The sequence below is a fragment of the Ctenopharyngodon idella genome, chromosome 5, assembly GCF_019924925.1.
Source record: "Ctenopharyngodon idella isolate HZGC_01 chromosome 5, HZGC01, whole genome shotgun sequence".
Classification (NCBI taxonomy): Eukaryota; Metazoa; Chordata; class Actinopteri; order Cypriniformes; family Xenocyprididae; genus Ctenopharyngodon; species Ctenopharyngodon idella.
The window spans coordinates 26,326,223-26,344,827 of record NC_067224.1 but is presented as its reverse complement, the minus strand read 5'-3'; the positions used below and the strand labels follow the sequence as shown (position 1 = coordinate 26,344,827).

Here is an 18,605-nt window from a genome sequence, read left to right as displayed (position 1 = left end):
TACCTGGTGTTAGTGACTTTGTGTGAGGCATTGTGTGACTGCATGATTAATTAGGTCAACCAGTAAATGGTGTCATCAAAACTTGAAATGAGCCAGAACAAATGATCAGAGAGAGTGGAAATCAGACTTCAGCTGATGGGGGTGAAAAAAAATGCAATCATTCTGATCCTCCTGCCGACAAACTGCCTAAGTCACTCAGAAGTCAGAAAGTTCTTGTGGTCATCAGAAACTGAATAAAATGTAGGCCTACCATATGTAACTAATGCCATTTATCGTCACAAAAAAAGGAAACTTTACATACTTCTACTAAGATACTAATCACATTATTGTTAATAATTCTCTTAGAGCGGTAATATTTCATAGTTATTTATATACAATGCAGCCTTGCCTGAATCATTTAATACACTGCCACCATCTGAACAAAAAGGGTAATGCAAGTTGGTAGGATAAATTAAGGTGATTTTTTTTTTTGCATTTTTGATTTACATCAGGGCTGGACTGGTAATCGGGCATACCGGGCATTTTCCCGGTGGGCCGACGCACTTTGGGGCCGATAAAAGGTATTTATTTAGTTAGTTAGTTAGTTTTGTTTTGCCATGGACTGGCCCATCACTCAGGGACAGCGGCCCATTGGTTTGTCTTCTGAACTGACAGGCCAAAGTGAGAGAGACCTCCCCCTCCCGCGCTGTTTTGGGAAACTGCAAAAGGCAAAAACCCGCTCACCGCTGCCGCTGATGAACGTGCACTGCGTTTCTGCCGCCCTATGAAGTGATAAGCAGCGCAAATCGCTTGATGCCTTGATCCATTCAGATTTGTCTAAGAATTTTGTTTAAAACAGTCGTGTGATATGGGAACATTACAGGTTCGGTGCATGGTGAATCTAGCTGAAAACAGCCGCAACCATGTAAAGACATGTCGAGGTAAATTGGAAAACGCCAATACACACAACAAAGCTTGTCAATTCAACACCACCACCTTTATAGTAATTTACCTTGCAGCTATATATGGTGTAAATATGAAATAAGAAATATGGTGTTTTGGCAGAAATGTAGGCTATTTATTAAAAATGCTGCTATTATTAGGCCTACTTATATTAAATATTGCGGAATATAAATCACTTTCTTTCATAAAGGCTGTTTTCGTATTTTCTATGTTTACAATATTTTTATTACACAATCTATAGTTTATTATTTATTTTAGAAACCATATACCCATGGCAATGAAGAGCATGGTTTTACCTGTGCTCTGTCTACCATGATCTTACAGTTAAACCATTGTAAATTTTATTAGGGCAATTAAAGGATAATTTAACAAAACAGCTTTAAAGCCTGGATCCCATGAAATAAGGACAAAGCTTCTTTTTTTTCTTTAAATATATTTTATGATATTTTTAATAGTTCTTATGAATTTTAATTGAAGTAAAATGTTATTTCAATGAGAGCGTCATGAAAGATAGATATCAGTGTCTTGCATAAAAAAAATCTTATTGTTTTAAAGGGGTAGTTCAACCCAAAATGTCATCATTTACTTGTAATGTCATTACAAACATAAATTACTTTCTTTCTGTGTAACATATAAAAGAAAATAATTGGAGTGAAGGGTAGCCTAACTGAAATGGTTTGGCTGACAACATTCTTCAGGATATCTTCTTTTGTGTTTTACAGAAGAGAGAAAGTCATACAGATTTGGAACGACATGAGAGTGAGTAATTGATGACAGAATTTAATAGCATTAAATTTACTTAACGGCATGAAAATCAGTGCTTTACTGCCAAAGTGCATTTCTATGTGACAAAAGTGCAAGATTAAATTTGTTAACTGCATTTGTAGTAAATTCAATAATATCCATCATTATTTGTCGCTGTCCTTGTTTTATTTATTAATTTATTTACTCCAATTTAAGGCCCTAACCTCAGCAAAAACATTCACAGGGGAACTCGTGGGCCACATGGGCTGGGTTTGTCCAGGGATCGAATTTTAGCTCCAGTCCAGCCCTGCTTTACATAGATTATTACCCTAACACTTCAGAACAACATAGAATATAATCAACTCATGAACTTGCTTTTGATTTACTTTCTTTTTTGCTTAACCGAATTCATCAAACTTGAGGCCAGATCAATGGCCAAAAATACATCTTCTAATCATCCTAATCAAATTTGAATTATTTCTTTTCTCCCCAGTCCACCCTATGTTATCATGATAGGAAAGAACAAAATAAAGGCCACACTTAAAAAGACAAAACATTTATTGCCAGAGAAAGCATAGTTTATTACAAAATAAAATTTGATATACAAATAAGAATGAATTAACTCCTCTTAAAAGCTAGAAAGGAAAGATTTAATGTTTATAAGTGTATGTGCTAGTCCACAAACTTAATTTTCTTCTGTGGGATATTGCAGTGATGTTATTAAAAAGCAGTCAATTTCTTAAAATTTACAGTAAATCCATTAATATATATTATAGACATATTGAGTTAATTCAAACTGAGGTAATTGGAGTCATCATTCTGCAACTCTTCCTCACTCTGTGTGCTCTTGGGTTTTTTCTGATCTTTATGCTGCACAGGATTCAGTGCTGGGTTACTTCTCCTCTTCTGATGGAAGAGACATTGGTTGAGATAAACATTTGGTGTGGCACATGCATGAAACCTGACTTTACTAAGACACATTATACAAAACATTCCAAGTCTTTTTAAGAGGGTGGCACACACATTCGACATTATTCATGAAAAAATGAGCACAATACATTTCTTTGTAAATCATTTACTAAACCATTCGACCATAAGTTGTTTCATTGAATTCAATTGATTCTTTTCTTCCTCTTTTTTATGTATGTGGAAGGGTTTAAGATTATTACCTTGTAGCAAACCACTCCAGCGATGATTCCAAATAGTACTATTAAACCCATGCCACAACCCACCGAGATTATCACTGTGTTGGGGAGACCTGAGAGAAGATTAACAACACAATGTCTCATTTTTTACTTCCAGTTTCTCTATTATACTTCTTATTAGTACTAAAAAAGGCCTATTTAATAACAAACATCACTAAATTTAAATTCAAATGATATAGCTACAACAAAGTTAAACTATGAGAATATGCAAAAACAAACCTTCAAACATAAATTCACAAATCATATTTGTTACACCGTTAAAAAAAAAAAGTCCCGTCATTTTTACAGAATAAAACTGGCAGTTGTTACCAGAACAATTCTGTAAAAAAAAAAAAAAAAAAAATTCCAGTAAAAATATAAACTTATTTACCGAACAACCTGTAAATTTTACAATTTAAAATGGTAATTAAAAAAAAAGAATTAAAATGGTAAATCCAACAGCTATTTTTTGCTGAATTAGCAAGTCAACGCTTCTACTAAAAGCTAAAAGCTGTTTTGTTCTTGTTAAATAATACAATAAACATTCATTTAACAACATAAGATGTAACATAAAACCCTGATGCAGTGATTCCCAACCGGGGTGACGTTTGGTGAGAGCTGTTGTGCCATGTAAAAATCCTTTAAACATTTTAAAATTGCTAAAATGTGTATAAAAAGCTACGGAGCCCCGCACATGACATGCAGGAAAAATAGTAGGCTAAATTGTGCACACGATTTAGGCTACTAGGCTTAATTAATTTCCTCGATTTGCTAAATCGCGTGCAAATCGAGGGAACGAATAAGTAAATCATGTCATGTGCGGGCTCCATATAAAGCATTTAACATATAGGCTAGGTACCACCAATCTCTGATGTCTCTAATAATAACAAAGAACATACACAAATGGATAGTATAAATGCAAATCATAAGAAAGGTTGGTCTGAATTTCTGTGCAGGAATCCAGTATCGTGACAACATAGGGTGCCACAAATTATTGAAAATTTTCAAAGGGTGCCGTGGCTGAAAAAAGTTTGGGAAACACTGCCCTAATGTACACACAAAACTAAGAAGAATTAAAAAATTAAAATTAAAAACCATCAAATGTGAAGTGTCAAGGAATTCTGGAAATGTCAGTTTATGATTTTTCACTGTAAATTATTAGATGATTTGGGGTTTTTTACCTCCAAAAATGGTACATTTAACAGTATTTTACTGTAAAATCACAAAAAAATGTAAGGTTAGCTCTATTACAGGGAACACACTGTTAACCAATTAAGTTTTTGCTGTTAATTTGGTCTTTTGCTGTTAAAATTACAATTATTTTTTAGTGTATCCTTCACTTTTTTCTAGAAGTTTGTCAGAGGTTTGCACCTTAGGATGGATTTGATTTGGGTTTATGTTACTCCCATTATGTTCTTGTTTTTAAACAAAGAAATAAAGTGTGTTACTATTAGTTTGTTGTTATACTAGTAGTTAGTTTTAATTGAATAATTTCCAGTAGTGGAACATAGTACAGCACTTTGATGATTCTGCTCTGCGTGTTCTGTGTTGTGTGCCTCATCTTGATTCTGAATGTTAAATGATAGTCAGATATGGGTGTGAATACGGTAAATAGCCATAATGGTTATAATTATAATTTAAATGTATAATTATAAAATGTTATTTGTAGGAACAAATATGGGTTTATTTTTAGCTAACTTACAAACAGCATGTCTGGTGTTATGTTGAGGAAGATAAATATTATTCTTACCATTTTCTGTCCTTTTCACTAGATTAATTTTTCCTTGAAGACTCCCATCTGGGAAAGTGCTGAGTTTATAGCAGTAAGTCACAAAGTCGCTCTCTTGTAAGTTTTCCAGTACAATGCTGTGGCTTGATTTTGCAAAAAGGCGACCAGCATAGCTGTTGTTAACTATAGTGAGTCCATGGTTGGGGCTGTACACAAAAACTTTGTGATCTGGACACCTGCTCCATTCAGCAAGGCTTACTTTCATGTCTCTTGTAATGTTTAAGTTAAAAGTTGCACTCCCACCCAAAGGAGCTTGAATCACATGTTCATCTGTAAAGGCCCCTGTGAAAAACAAAGAGAGAAAGAAGAAAAAGAAGAGCAAGAAGAGAAATAAAGAACTGTGTAATGGCACAAACAGCATTTTCAGCATACTGAACTGAACAGCATAATTTATCAGCTTTTTCTCAGTATGATCAGTAAATAATTCTTTTTAACAGTTTATAAAATAGCACACCTAATCAATCAGTAGATGTAAAAAAGAGCTCTGTACTTTACTGTCAGGTGCTTGTGAACCCATATTTGCTCTCTCTTCCTGTATCTAACTGCCACAGTTTCCTACTTTTAACCGTTCAGTTCTTTCATTAAAATGTTTTCATTATATACATCACAAGAATATGCTACTGTTCAAAAGTATAAAGGGGAATACATTTTCTCTTTTTTGAACGAAATTAATTATTTTATTTGGTAATAAAATTTTATTTGGCATTAAACTGAAGAATGAACTTTATATTCAACAGAAAAAATATATATATATCATGATTTCCATATGAATATTAAGCAGCATAACTGTTTTCAACATTCATAATAAGAAGAAATGTTTCTTGAGCACCAAATAAAATGATTACTGAAGAATCATGTGACAGTGCAGACTGGAGTAATGATGCTGAAAATTTAGCTCATGCCATCACAGGAATATATTACATTTTAAAATATATTAAAACAGTTATTTCACAATACTGTTTATAATATTTGTGATCAAATAAATGCATCCTTGATCCACATACAAGACTTCTTTCAAAAACATCTCGCAAAAATCTTACAGACCTGAAGCTTTTGAAGGTATAACAAAAACTAAAACAAAGCCTATCTCTGTCTCTGTGTGTGTGTCTCACAGTCACATACCTGTTATAAGGGTTATGAAGAGTATTAACACATGGGTCCGGTGTTGTTCAGATACTAGAGATGGATTAGTCTGTCCGATCCTCATGGTGTCTTGTGCTATGCTGGACGTACGATGTCGTCTAATGCATTTTTCAGCATAGACAGAAAGCAACCACATAGACAACCTGGTAGCTCTAAAAGGTGGGGGCAGGGGTTTCAGTAAATCTTATCTTTTAAAACAACTTCCTGTAACGAAGTACCACGTCTAAGAACTGTATATTAGAAGAGGTGTGATTGTACTTAAGAATTCTTTATTGTTTTTAAAGTAGCCAGAGAGATTTCAAATAATTGATAGCCTACTCTTTTTACACTGCAATTTGTTTAAAAAAAAAAAAAAAACTGGTAAAAAATTGTTCATATCAATCTGTATAAATTTAAATTGCATATTTGTAGTAGAAAGTGCAGTCTAAAGCACACATGCAAATATGTTCTTGTGTTTTCACTGTCTTGCTTTCATTCTTGTTGTTGCACCAAGGTAATTGGGCCAGCACTGCTATAAAAACCACTTCCTGTCTCCCTTCGCTGCATAGGTAGGTCACTCATGACCGTTTCACAGTAATCAACACAACCAATGTGTCATACGGTAGTGAGTGGCAGTCTATGTAAATAACAGAATTAATTTAAACACATGATCTTTATTTGTACCCATACTTAATGATGTATGATCATTCATTTAATATAGATGATATAATAAAGAACAGTAAAGTACACCTCAGCATTGCTTAAAGGGTTAGTTAACCCAAAAATGAATTCATTATTTACTCACCCTCATGTCGTTCCAAACCTAATGGTCAAATGAAGATCTTTTTGATGAAATCTGAGAGCTTTCTGTACCTCCAGCCTACGCAGTTGAAACTTTGATGCTTCAAAAAGTTCATAAAGAGATCGTAAAACAAATCCATATGAATTGAGCGGTTTAGTCCACATTTTCTGAAGAGACTCGATCACTTTATATGATGAACAGATTGAATTTAGGCTTTTACTCACATATAAACATTGATCAGCGAACCTAAACAGAAACTCAACCGAACCTGTTTGACGCGCGAGAACAAACCTCTTCCGGAAGCTCAAATGTGCTGCGTAACACACGAGAATAAACCTCATTGGTTCTCGCACATCAAGCAAACATAACTGATTAACTGATGTGAGTTGATGAATGTACATGTGAATATAAGCCTAAATTCAATCTGTTCATCATATAAAGCGATCGTGTCTCTTCAGTAAATCTGAACTAAACCGCTCAATGGATTCATTTTATGATCTCTTTATGAATTTATTGAAGCATCAAAGTTGCAATTGTGTGGCTGTCTATGGAGGGACAGATTTCATCAAAAAGATTTTATTTGCGTTCCGAAGATGAACAAAAGTCATACGGGTTTGGAACAACATGAGGGTGAGTAATTAATGACAGAATTTTCATTTTTGGGTGAACTAACTCTTTAACACACAATTGTTCAGTAAGCATTGAACACAGAAATATGTCATTACAGAAAAGTGTACAACATCATTCGTCCTGAGAGAGCACACTACAAATAGCAGCATATTTACAATTACAAGGATTATACATTTGGCCTAAAAATTATTTTTTGGTTTACTAGCATTTGGCAGGTTGATAAATCTCTGTTCAATCTTTTTAAATATTTCTTACAGATTTAAAAGAATAGTTCACCACAAAAAAGAAATTTATGTTCCCTTATTACCTTATTATCATTCCAAACCTGTATTACTTTATCTTTTTTTTCCCTATGAAACACACACAAAAAGATACGTGGATTTTTAAAAAAAAAAAAAAAAAATCATATGATGGTGTCTAATGTTGATTTGAATCTCTCTGACTTCTTCTGTGAAAGACAAAAGAAAGTCAGTGGGGTCCAAAAAAAACCATTGGGCCCCATCTACTTTCACTGTATGGGAAAAATCAGTTGGTTTGGAACAACATGAGAGTGAGTATATTGGACATTGGTCACCATTGTATGGACAAACACCACAGACATTTTTCAAAGTATCCTCTTTTGTGTTTCACCCAAATAAACAAACAAAGAAACATATAATTAATTAAAAAAAGAAAGTCAATCAGGTTTGGAACAACTTGAGGGGGAGTAAAGGATGACAGAATTTTCATTTTTGGGTGAACTATCCCTTTAAGGTTTCAATAGATGCCCCACTTTAAAAAGTTGTGTCTCTATTCAATATCCTGTCCTATAAAATATCAAGAGAACTTGAAACAGTATGAGGGTGAGTGATTGATGAAAGAACTTTAATTTTTTGGTGATCTATTATAATATTTTAAATATAATATTTATAAATATCTATAAATATATAATAATCACTAATACATTTCTTAATTGCAATAATGCAGGGATATTTCAGGTTGTGACATTTATTTTCTGGGCTTTGATCATCAGATAAAACTTGTATACTACTAATATTTCTTACACTTGTCATTATTTGCTACTAAGATTACAAAGTTACCTACTTATGTTTGATCATTGCAGCATGTTGCATTCATACAGTTTGATTATTTATGCTATAAAGTTACAGCCTTTATGGGCAAAGTTTCATTATGTGCAACCAGGCAGTTTCATTTCATAAAAATGCTACTGTGACTGCAAACCACTGAACCTAATTCAGTATGCCCATATACACCAATGAGCCAAAACATTACGACCACCTGCCTAAAATGCTGTTGGTCTTCCGTGTGCTGTCAAAACAGTGCTGAGCTGTCGAGGCATGCACTCTACAAGACTCCTGAAGATGACTTGTGGTATCTGGCACCAAGATGTTAGCAGCAGATCCTTCAAGTCCTGTAGGTTGCGAGGTGGAGCCGCCATGGATCGAACTTATTGGTCCACAGATGTTCAACTGGATTGAGATCTGCACTGTAAAAAAAGCAACTACATATTTTTCAGTTTACGAAACCATTTGAGTCTCAAATACTAAGAAATGCAATTTTCTTGAAACTAAATAAAAACCCATGTCAGACCAACAGAATTCTCCTTGAGTTCCCAGCACACATTGCAGCATGAATATATTATATGTTTACTGTTTTTATTGGATTATTGTTTTTCTGTTTGCTAACTTCATTTTAAAAAATGTTGTAGTTATTTTGTCATTATTGTTAGTTATTTGTTTTGTTGTGATGTAAAGAGAGATTTGTTGATTGTCACCATTCTTGAGGTTTGTGTCAAATGTTGAGGCCTGCAGTATGTTCAACTATTTATTTTTTACAGTGTGGGGGATTTGGAGGCTGGGGCAACATTTTGAACTCTCCATCATGTTCCTCAAACCATTCCTGAACAATGTATGCAGTGTGGCAGAGTGCATTATCCTGCTGAAAGAGTCCACATCCACCAGGGAACACCATTACCATGAAGGGGTGTACCTGGTCTGCAACAATCTTTAAGTAGGTGGCACGTGTCAAATTGCCGTCCACATGAATGGCCGGACCCAGGGTTTCCCAGCAGAACATTGCTCAAAGCATCACACTCTCTCCACTGGCTCGTCGTCATCCCACAGTACGTCATTGTGCCATCACTTCCACAGGTAAATGGCGCACATGTACGTGGCCATCCATGTGATGTAAAAGAAAATGGGACTTATGGGACCAGACGACCTTCTTCCGCTGCTCCAAGGTCCAGTGGATGCTAGCGTGCCCATTGTAGGCGCCTTTGACGGTGGACAGCGGTCATCATAGACACTCTGATTGGTCTGCGGCTACACAGCCCCATACGTAGCAGAGTGCGATACACTGTATGTTGTGACACATTCCTCCCATAACCTCGTCCATCGATGAACCTTGGGAGCCCTTTCTCCGGTTTATGGTTTGCCCCTCCTCGGACCACTGTTGGTAAATTCTCACCACTGCTGACCAGGAGCAACCCACATGCCTTGCTGTTTCTGAGATACTCTGACCTGGTCGCCTTGCCATAACAATTTGGCCCTTATCAAAGTCGCTAAGATCTTAATTCCTGTCCATTTTTTTCTGCATCCAACACCTTGACTACGAGAATTGATTGTTTACTTACCATCTAATCTACCCAGACCCTAATATGTGGCCTTGTTATGAGATGATCAATGATATTTGCTTCACCTGTGACTGGTTATAATATTTTGGCTCATCAGTGTACATGACAACTGGAATAATAATAAAAAACCACAGGCATTAAATATGTTTTCATCAATTTAAACTGTCTGCCTAAAAAGTTCCTGCTTGCCAGTTCCATACCATTCATAATTAAAAATACTACCGTTCTGCCTGATGCAAACAAGGTAAATGTGTCAACCAACATTTTAGGCCTAAAAACACCACCACCAAAGTTATGTTTAACATATCACATCATTATGGCTTAAATACTACCCAGGATCATCATGCCTGTAGTCCCTTGTGTCATACCATGTCTGTGAAGGTGAAAGTGGATTCGTTCTCATCCGTGTTCATTGTGAGGAACTGAATCCAGTTCTGGAGGAAGCCTCGTGAATAGACACCAGTCTCCACAACCAGGCCACAAAAGCGCCGTCTGCCAGTTTTGTTGCGCAAAGCAATTTGAGCTTCGCGTTCTGTTACGTTGTAACTGACATTGATAATCTGAATGATGAACAGGTGGAGCAGACCGGCTGTTATGATAACGCTGTACCACACACATGTAAAGCACAGCGCTGTGCTACACACACAAACACACACAAATGTGTTATATTAGGTTGAAAACACACTGCGTATGTGCATATTTTTATTAAACATATATATATATATAGTAGTGGATGGTGTACCTGTATTGGCTGTAGACTCCGGGACAGTATAACATAGCTGTGAATAGACTCTGTCGTGGACATATACTCCATAACACCAAACTGATCCCGTAGAAGGATGTCAGCAGGAAGAGAAGGAGCGTCAAAATGAACTGCCTGTGATTGGCTTGGCCTACACAGCTGTTTATCCTGTCATGGAGAGTCACACACACAAAGACACAAAAAGTAAGCAGTCATGTAAACACACATACAGACATATTAATACCAAAAACCAAGTCGAGAACAGTTACACTATTTTCTCTTCTCTTAAATGTGGCTTTAAATGTGGTTTATGGCATGTTCCTATTTTTATTTGTGCCTGTGTGCGTGTTGAAGCAGCACAGAAACAGATTGGCCTGGTGAGATCTCTCTTTACTGTGCTGAAAGCTGCGTTCCTGTGGCCTTTGCACATGTCTCTCCAGCCTGTCCTGCTCCAGTGACGTCTTTTGGGAATCAGCTTGAACATATGTGTGTGTCTGATGGGGTAGTGTACACATGCATACAATTTGTGTAAAGATCAGAAATAGAATCAAATAATTGGCATGAGAATACTAGGGAGATGACCTACAATTCATTTTAGAATTGTTCAACTATTTCTATAGTAGGGATGTGCATGAAGCCAAATATATGTAGGAAAGGCACAAATAATGACATGAAAGTGACATGAAAATGAATAGTTATATAATAATAGAAAACATTCTTTTGACTGATTATCCAACAAGCACAAGTATAAAGTAATATTTTTAATGAACATATCTAAAATCATAACGAAATAGTGAGTCTGTGACACCAAGATGACTAAAGTGTGAACTTCATAAATGGAAGCAGTTACTCTCCTTTTATTGTGCATATATCAGGATTTTAATTAAAAAAAAAAAATATATATATATATATATATATATATAAATTAAATATGATAATCATTTAAAAATACTATCCACTATAGTAGTATAGCAGCACAATTGTTTTCAACATTGATAATAATAATAAGTGTTTTTGAGCACCATTTTAGAATGATTTCTGAAGGATCATGTGACACTGAAGACTGGAGTAATGATGCTGAAAATACAGCTTTGCCATCACAGGAATAAATAGCATTTTAAAATACATTCAAATAGAAAACTTATATTTACAGTTATATTAACTGTAATAATATTTAACAATATTACTGCTTTACTGTATTTTTGATCAAATAAATGCAGACGTGGTGAGTATAAGATAACTTTTGAACTGCAGCGTAGATACAGAATAAAGATACACATACAGAAAATGGCCTCAGTGCACACCTTCTTTCTGTAGTTTCCAGAGTATTAAAATAATTCATAATAATTCACTTCACACTGAGAATAAAGTGTTCAGACTACATTTTCAAAGAAGAAGGAATGAGAAACCCACCAAACACAGTGGTGGTCCATTCGAAGGACACATGCCCCACAGATCCTGCAGTGTCCAGCCCTTGGTGGGCGCACCAGTTGGCACACAGGGCATAACTTCTTCTTTCCTTCCTTCTCCCCCATTGACTGGCTGATTCCATTGCAGGGGGTGGAGTCTCTGGGTAAGTTTGTGCTCTGATTGGTTGTAGAGCTACTGTTGATTCCCAGAGCTAATGATTGGGATTTGACAACGCCTGGTCCCTGCTTGGTGCGCACAAGGGAGATAAGCGTCAACATCATGCCTGTCGTCGCAGTAACCAGCTGCAGATTACTTACGTCTCCTCTGGGAACGATCTCAGTAAGGAAAAGGTAGTACATATAGGCAAGGGAGAAAAGTGCCAAACTAAGGAAAAACAATGTGCGTCTTTTCCTTTTGTGAGTCACATAGTAATACCAAAGCACCAGTCCCGGTAAGGCAGTTAAGACTACAAATCCCAACATACAATTAATTGCCGCTACTCGCAACAGACCAGGAATTAATACCATGGGAGGTAAAACAGAGAGCTCCAATCGAAGGGGTCCTATGGCACAACTTGGCAAACCCAAACGATCAGCCATACGAGAGATGAAACGAGAGATGATGTCTGGCTTGTCTGGCTCTCCTCTGAGTAACCTAATGAGAAGGGGTGAGAAGGAAATATAGACTTTTACACACCTTCACATCATTTACACACCTTCACAGACTTTTTGTTGTATGGAAAAGAGAAGCTGCAAATGATTTCCTTCGGCGAGTAAACGAGGACAAAATGAATTCCTAGAATAATTTCTGTGTGAACTTCTCTTTAAAAAGCTTACATGAACAAATGCAATGACAAACTTCCTCTGCATGCCATGAATGGTTAAATGGTTGACCTCTGACCTTTCACAGGCATCATCAAGTTCTTCACAGTCACAGCAGCAGTACTCTCTTTGCTGGTCGATGTCTCCACAGCAGCACAGAGGGTCATCTGGTTGCGGGGGCTTAAAACGTTCTCGTTTCATCTCTTTGTGTCAGAGACAATCTGCTTCCACTGTGAGATCAAGCTTTTTTCAGGGTTCGGTTAATCACATTTATTCAAATAAGTGGAAAGGGTTTGTTCATCTTGGGACAGGGTTGATTCAGGGCTGTTGGTAGTTTTAGCAGTTAGCTGACATAACAGATGCAGGTGGATTTCTTGTTCAGCTTCCTTGCTGTTCATCTGCTGCTTTTTACATCAGAAGCTTTGTGAAAAAAGCATGCGTTGCACTGGTTGGAAAGAAATAACATAAAATCAGTCTTTGTCAATATTGTTTTTCTTGTTGATCTTGATGGTTATCAGACGATTCACAATGCGCTAATTTATGAAATAGGTTTATGAAATATGCAAAACAGTAAGTGCCACAGCCCTCTTTGCTCTTTTGTGTAATTTTGGAGGACAGATTCTTAATTAATTGTTTCTTATTAGTGAATACTCACACTTTTTCTGTGTGTGTTGTTTTTTTTTTTTTAAATGAATTTAGGGGTTTTTGTTATGATCACTGACATAAATATGTATATAAGAAAATACAATTAATTGAATACAAAAAAGTTCAAGGGAAGTGAATATTTTTTATAGGCAATTTACACACGTGTGGCCTAAACTCACCAACTAGTTTCAGGTCACAGAGGAACAGCACATAGTCAGGTGTCTAACACTGACATCTGGCCCAACCCATCTCTTTCTCACTTGGGAGCTTACACTGGCACAGACATACAGATGGACGCACACAATAACATAAGCACTGGTCTATAATTAGCTATGTAGTCTATAATTAGTATTTTTATCACCCTTTCACACATAGAGGTCACTTTAGTGGACAGCTATTCAAATAGCATTTTCTTGCATATGCATGGATTTTGATGGCATTGTTGCACATCAGTCTCTTTAGTGGACACTAGTGCATCATCCTATGCATCGCCATCAAGTGACAAACCTTTGTATGTGGATTTTTTTTGTCTCCAAACCAAGATGGCCGATGGCCAGTCAGAAATGCCAAGTTGCTCCAGAATATCAATCCATTCCTTCTATCCTAGGAGACTCTTGCAGATAAAAAAATAAATAAAATAAAAAATGTTACAGCACAGTATATTTCAGCTACAATTCATGCTATTACTGTGATTGTTGTTCCTGAAAATACTTCATCTGCAGTAGCTTTTTTGGCTGTAAATAAATGTATTTGTGTTATTAGAATATAATTTGCAGTTACATCAAAAAGTAATGTGATTATGTAATGCACATTACCTGTAATGCTTTACTTGTTACATCAAAAAAGTAATCTGATTACATTATGCATGTTACTTGTAATGCGATACTCCCAACACTGCTCATTTCATATGAGACTGAAAACACCTGATCACTAGTTTTTTCCACAGTCTGAAAACATCAATAGATCAATGTAGATTGCTGTTATTTTTGTATTATGTTTAATACAGTATCTTATTTAAAAAAAAACAAAAAAAACACACACTGTCATCTGAAAATCTCTTCGAAAAATATGTGTGAACAAAAAAAAAAGTTCAAATCTTGTTTTTCATGCCCTGAGAACAATAATAACACATAGGAAAAAAAATCCTGACTGAGGTTGTCATAATTCATGCATGAAAGGGTTAATATCTGAATCTACTCTTTGTTACTTGAATTAAGGCCATCTGATGTCTCATGTGGATCAAATAATTGGGCCATCAAAAAACTTTTCCCAGAGAGGCCATTTTCTATCATAGTTTTCGGATAGAGAAAATAATTGAGCAGCATGTGTTTGACATGTTCTAAATTACATTTGATCCCTGGAGTAAACAAAAGGTTTGCCCTTGAGTTTGCTGTGATTCAAAATTAACCCTACAAAGGATGATTCAATTTCTGAAGACCACTTAAAATATATATCAACAATTTTATTTTGAAACCTTTATCAAAATTATCTTAGCATAATTTTTTACCTATGGTTTAACAGCCTCAACACAGATGGAAATGCATCCCACACGAAGTTCTTCAGTTCATACATCTATTTGTGGTGAGTCTTTCCCGATCTTCAGTTGCACTTGTAGTAGTTTGGAGAAAGAACAGGTTGACTCCAGCTTTTTTGTTTGTTTGTTTAGCCTGAAATGTCAAGATGTCATCCTAGAATTCCAGCTGAACTTTTCCCCATTAATCCGTTATTTCCCCGTCAAAGAACGCAGGTGGAAGTCCAGGCGCGTCTTCGTTTCATTTAACAATTATATGTTAGCAAAATATATATTTTTAAGAGATACATCTCAGTCGTTTGCTCCTTAAATACCTTCCAATAAAGAGAAAGGCACGTCCTTGTAGGGTTTATCAGATGAGGTCCAGCACGTGAAGATTCTCAGGACTGTCCGGAAGGCAGTGATAGATAACTCTGCGCGCACCCGCTCCACTATCTCAAGCGTTCTTCTGAGAGGGCAGGCGCGTGAGAGGGATCTGTTTACGAGCGTTGTTACCGATTAGGGTTGGGTGGCGGCGTTGAAAAAGGAAGTTGGCAGGTGTTACTGTGACAGCGACAACGTGAATCAACGAGGAAAGATAGCGGCGCGCGTTCCGTGCATAACCGGCGGGCCAGACATCGGGTCACAGTAGCCTACCCTTTTCACTTCAAATTTTAACTCTTCTATCGTCTGTCCGTCAATTTTATCCCGTGTTTGTGAATGAATACGCTTCAAAAACAGTACTGATTATTTATATGTTCAGATTTACAAAAAAGTAAATTTTCAGTTTTATGACAAATACTATTTTTAAAAAGTTTACCATCTGTGTGCTGCTCGTCAAATCGAAACCAGTCATGACCTTTCACTTTTGAGTTTTGACGCTTCTATGCAGCTTTACTTTTTTTACTCAAAAATACTTAACATTTTATGTTCTTATTTTTTGTATGGGTTTGTTGGGGAGAGATTGAAATTGTAAAAAGCACTGACTCTGTACAATTAATTCAACTGTTTCTTGAAAATAAAAATATTTATAATAGAAAATAATTAAAATTAAATTAGATAAAACTACATAAATGCAAAATTAGATAAATGTATTATAAAAAATATATTTAAAAAATATATTTAGAGTTTTTTCATGTATTTTTAGTCTGGCAGTATTGTGTTTTATTTATATTGTGAGATTACTATAGAGTTCAAAAGTTAAATTTTTTCAAGTATATGAATAGGCATGACACCTCTGCTACTGACTTTCTAGAAACATTGGCATTTCATTTTAGCTTTTCTTAAGCAGAATTTAAAATGCCCATAGACCAGGTGTGCTACTGCTCATCCGGTGCGATTCTTGCAAGTCAGCCATTAAAAGTTTCCTTCCGGTGGTCAGCAGGTTCTACATGATGTGAGAGCCAGTGGGCTCTTGTGAAGTAAAGTTGTACGGTGGCAGAGCTGCTGCAGCTCTTAATGGAGTCCCCAATCCCATCAAGAAACAAAATACTTGGTTACCGCCGAGTCTTGACTAACGCTGTCCTTCTAAATAGTATACATGTCATCAGATTGCTTACAGTGCTCATAACTCTCTATCTTCCTTCGCACCAAACTTGGTTGTATGTGTACTTAGCAGTTGACACATCAATCTTTGGCAGCCATATTCGGAGGTCAGGGTCAAATTATGTTCACAGTGGAGACGGTATGTGACATCCTTATGCGATAATTCGGACATGTGAATCCGTTTGATGCGACCACACCCTCTGAGATCAGGTTTCTTGTAAGCGGTGACCTGAACCAACAGGAGGACACAATGTTCCCTCATAAACCAAGCAGGTCACTTCTACTGCATAGCACACTAGACACCTGTCAAAGGCAAAATGACAGTGGAACTACTTTCCCAAAGTGGATTAAATACTTGATTAATAAAAACAGCACAAAGAGTTAGTTCACCCAAAAATGAAATTTCTGTCATTTATTACTCACCCTCATGTCCTTCCACACCCATAAGACTTTTGTTCATCTTCGGAACACAAATTAAGATATTTTTGATAAAATCTGATGGCTCAGTGAGGCCTCCATTGACAACAATATAATTGACACTTTCAGTGCCCAGAAAGGTACTAAAGACATATTTAAAACAGTTCATGTGACTACAGTGGTTCAACCTTAATGTTATGAAGTGTTGAGAATACTTTTTGTGTGCCACAAAGAAAAAAAAAAGACTTTATTCACCATTATCTAGTGATGCGTATATCGTAGCGTGTATCAAACTGCCAAAGTCACGTGATTTCAGTAAACAAGGCTTCGTTACGTCATAAGTGTTTCAAAACGTTTCGAAATTTCAGTGGTTCACGTGACTTTGGCAGTTTGATACACTCTCCAAACTAATAATTATTAATGACAGAATTTTCATTTTTGGTTGAACTAACCCTTTAAGGACAGTTTTACCCAAATTAAAGGCATGTGCGTAACTCTCTATTCATTTGAATAAATGGCATAAACACCAGTCATGATTAGCCTACAACACTTACATACAAGAGACTACAGGACATTCTCAGTTGCAAGAGGCTTCAACAGCAGCAGTTTGCTGATAAAACAGTCTTTAAAATGCAACAAGTGTTCTTCTGCTATGACCTCATCGTTTGAGGGAAAACAAAGCAAACAGATTACACAAGCAAAATATGAAGAATTTATCCCTTCTAACTGGTCTTTATAATCTGCTGATTTGAGCTTCATTCCCCCAGTTGCTACGCAGGACCTCAGGTGTGCTTTTGTTTGTGCTTGTAAGTATTTCTTCTGAGAATACAATTAATCATAGACCATATTTGATTATATAACGAAATAGTGCTAAGAAGAAAAAAGCAACCACACACATACAAATGGATTTGCCCCAAAATGAAAATTCTGTCATATTTTTTTCACATTTCCTCATGCTCCTTTCTATGCGATTAAAAAGAAAAGGCACTTTCAAGCCTCTAAATGTATATAAAAACAACGTAAAATTATCATAAAAGTAGTCAATGGCCATGTTATATTTAAAGTCTTCTGATAGCATAGCTTTATGTGAGAAACCAACTTAAACTTAAAGTCGTTATTCACTTGTAATAATTTTAGCTCTCTTTGTTGCATTCATTGAGTCATATCTTTTCAATGAATCACTTGATCCAGTTCACAAAACCAGTCTGAAAGATTTTCTAACAAATAAGACGGATTCTGTTCTCAAGTTCAGCTTATTTAATCAATGACAGCTCAATGGAGGGGAAGATTATCACTGTCTTAAATTGTAGTCTGTTTCTCACACAAACTATTGTATGTCTTGAAGGGTTAGTTCACCCAAAAATGAAAAATAATATAATTTATTACTCACCCTCATGTCGTTCTACACCCATAAGGCCATTTATCTTCAGAACACAAATTAAGTTATTTTTGATTAAATCTGATGGCTCAGTGAGGCCTGCATTGACAGCAATGCCACCGAACTTCTCAAGATCCAGAAAGGTACTCAAAACATATTTAAAACAGTTCATGTGAGTTCAGTAGTTCAACCTTAATATTATAAAGCAACGAGAAAACTTTTTGTGCGCCAAAAAAAAACAAAATATAGACTTTTCAACGATATCTAGTGATGGCTGATTTCAAAACACTGC

General features: G+C 36.0%; 1 protein-coding gene and 1 long non-coding RNA gene across 4 annotated transcripts in view; one reads left to right on the top strand and one right to left on the bottom strand.

Moving 5' to 3' along the window:
• The window catches only part of LOC127512462 (uncharacterized), a 121,481-nt gene that overhangs the window by 7,681 nt on the left and 95,195 nt on the right, over window positions 1-18,605 (top strand). The gene's annotated exons all lie outside the window — the stretch shown is intronic.
• On the bottom strand, window positions 2,227-15,652 carry zdhhc23a (zinc finger DHHC-type palmitoyltransferase 23a). 3 transcript variants are annotated; one of them, XM_051893351.1, is made up of 9 exons: window positions 14,971-15,652; window positions 13,971-14,076; window positions 12,898-13,263; window positions 12,001-12,651; window positions 10,588-10,755; window positions 10,214-10,481; window positions 4,621-4,941; window positions 2,856-2,944; window positions 2,227-2,592 (listed from the first exon to the last, which is right to left on the bottom strand). In XM_051893351.1, the coding sequence occupies exons 3-7, from the start codon at window positions 13,017-13,019 to the stop codon at window positions 4,918-4,920; spliced, it is 1,233 nt and encodes a 410-aa protein (XP_051749311.1). In that variant the 5' UTR covers window positions 13,020-13,263; window positions 13,971-14,076; window positions 14,971-15,652; the 3' UTR covers window positions 2,227-2,592; window positions 2,856-2,944; window positions 4,621-4,917. The 3 variants fall into 3 exon arrangements, with proteins under 3 accessions (XP_051749311.1, XP_051749312.1, XP_051749313.1); XM_051893352.1 differs by lacking the exon at window positions 13,971-14,076; XM_051893353.1 differs by lacking the exons at window positions 2,227-2,592; window positions 2,856-2,944; window positions 4,621-4,941; window positions 10,214-10,481 and adding an exon at window positions 7,617-8,699 and having other exon boundaries at window positions 14,971-15,627.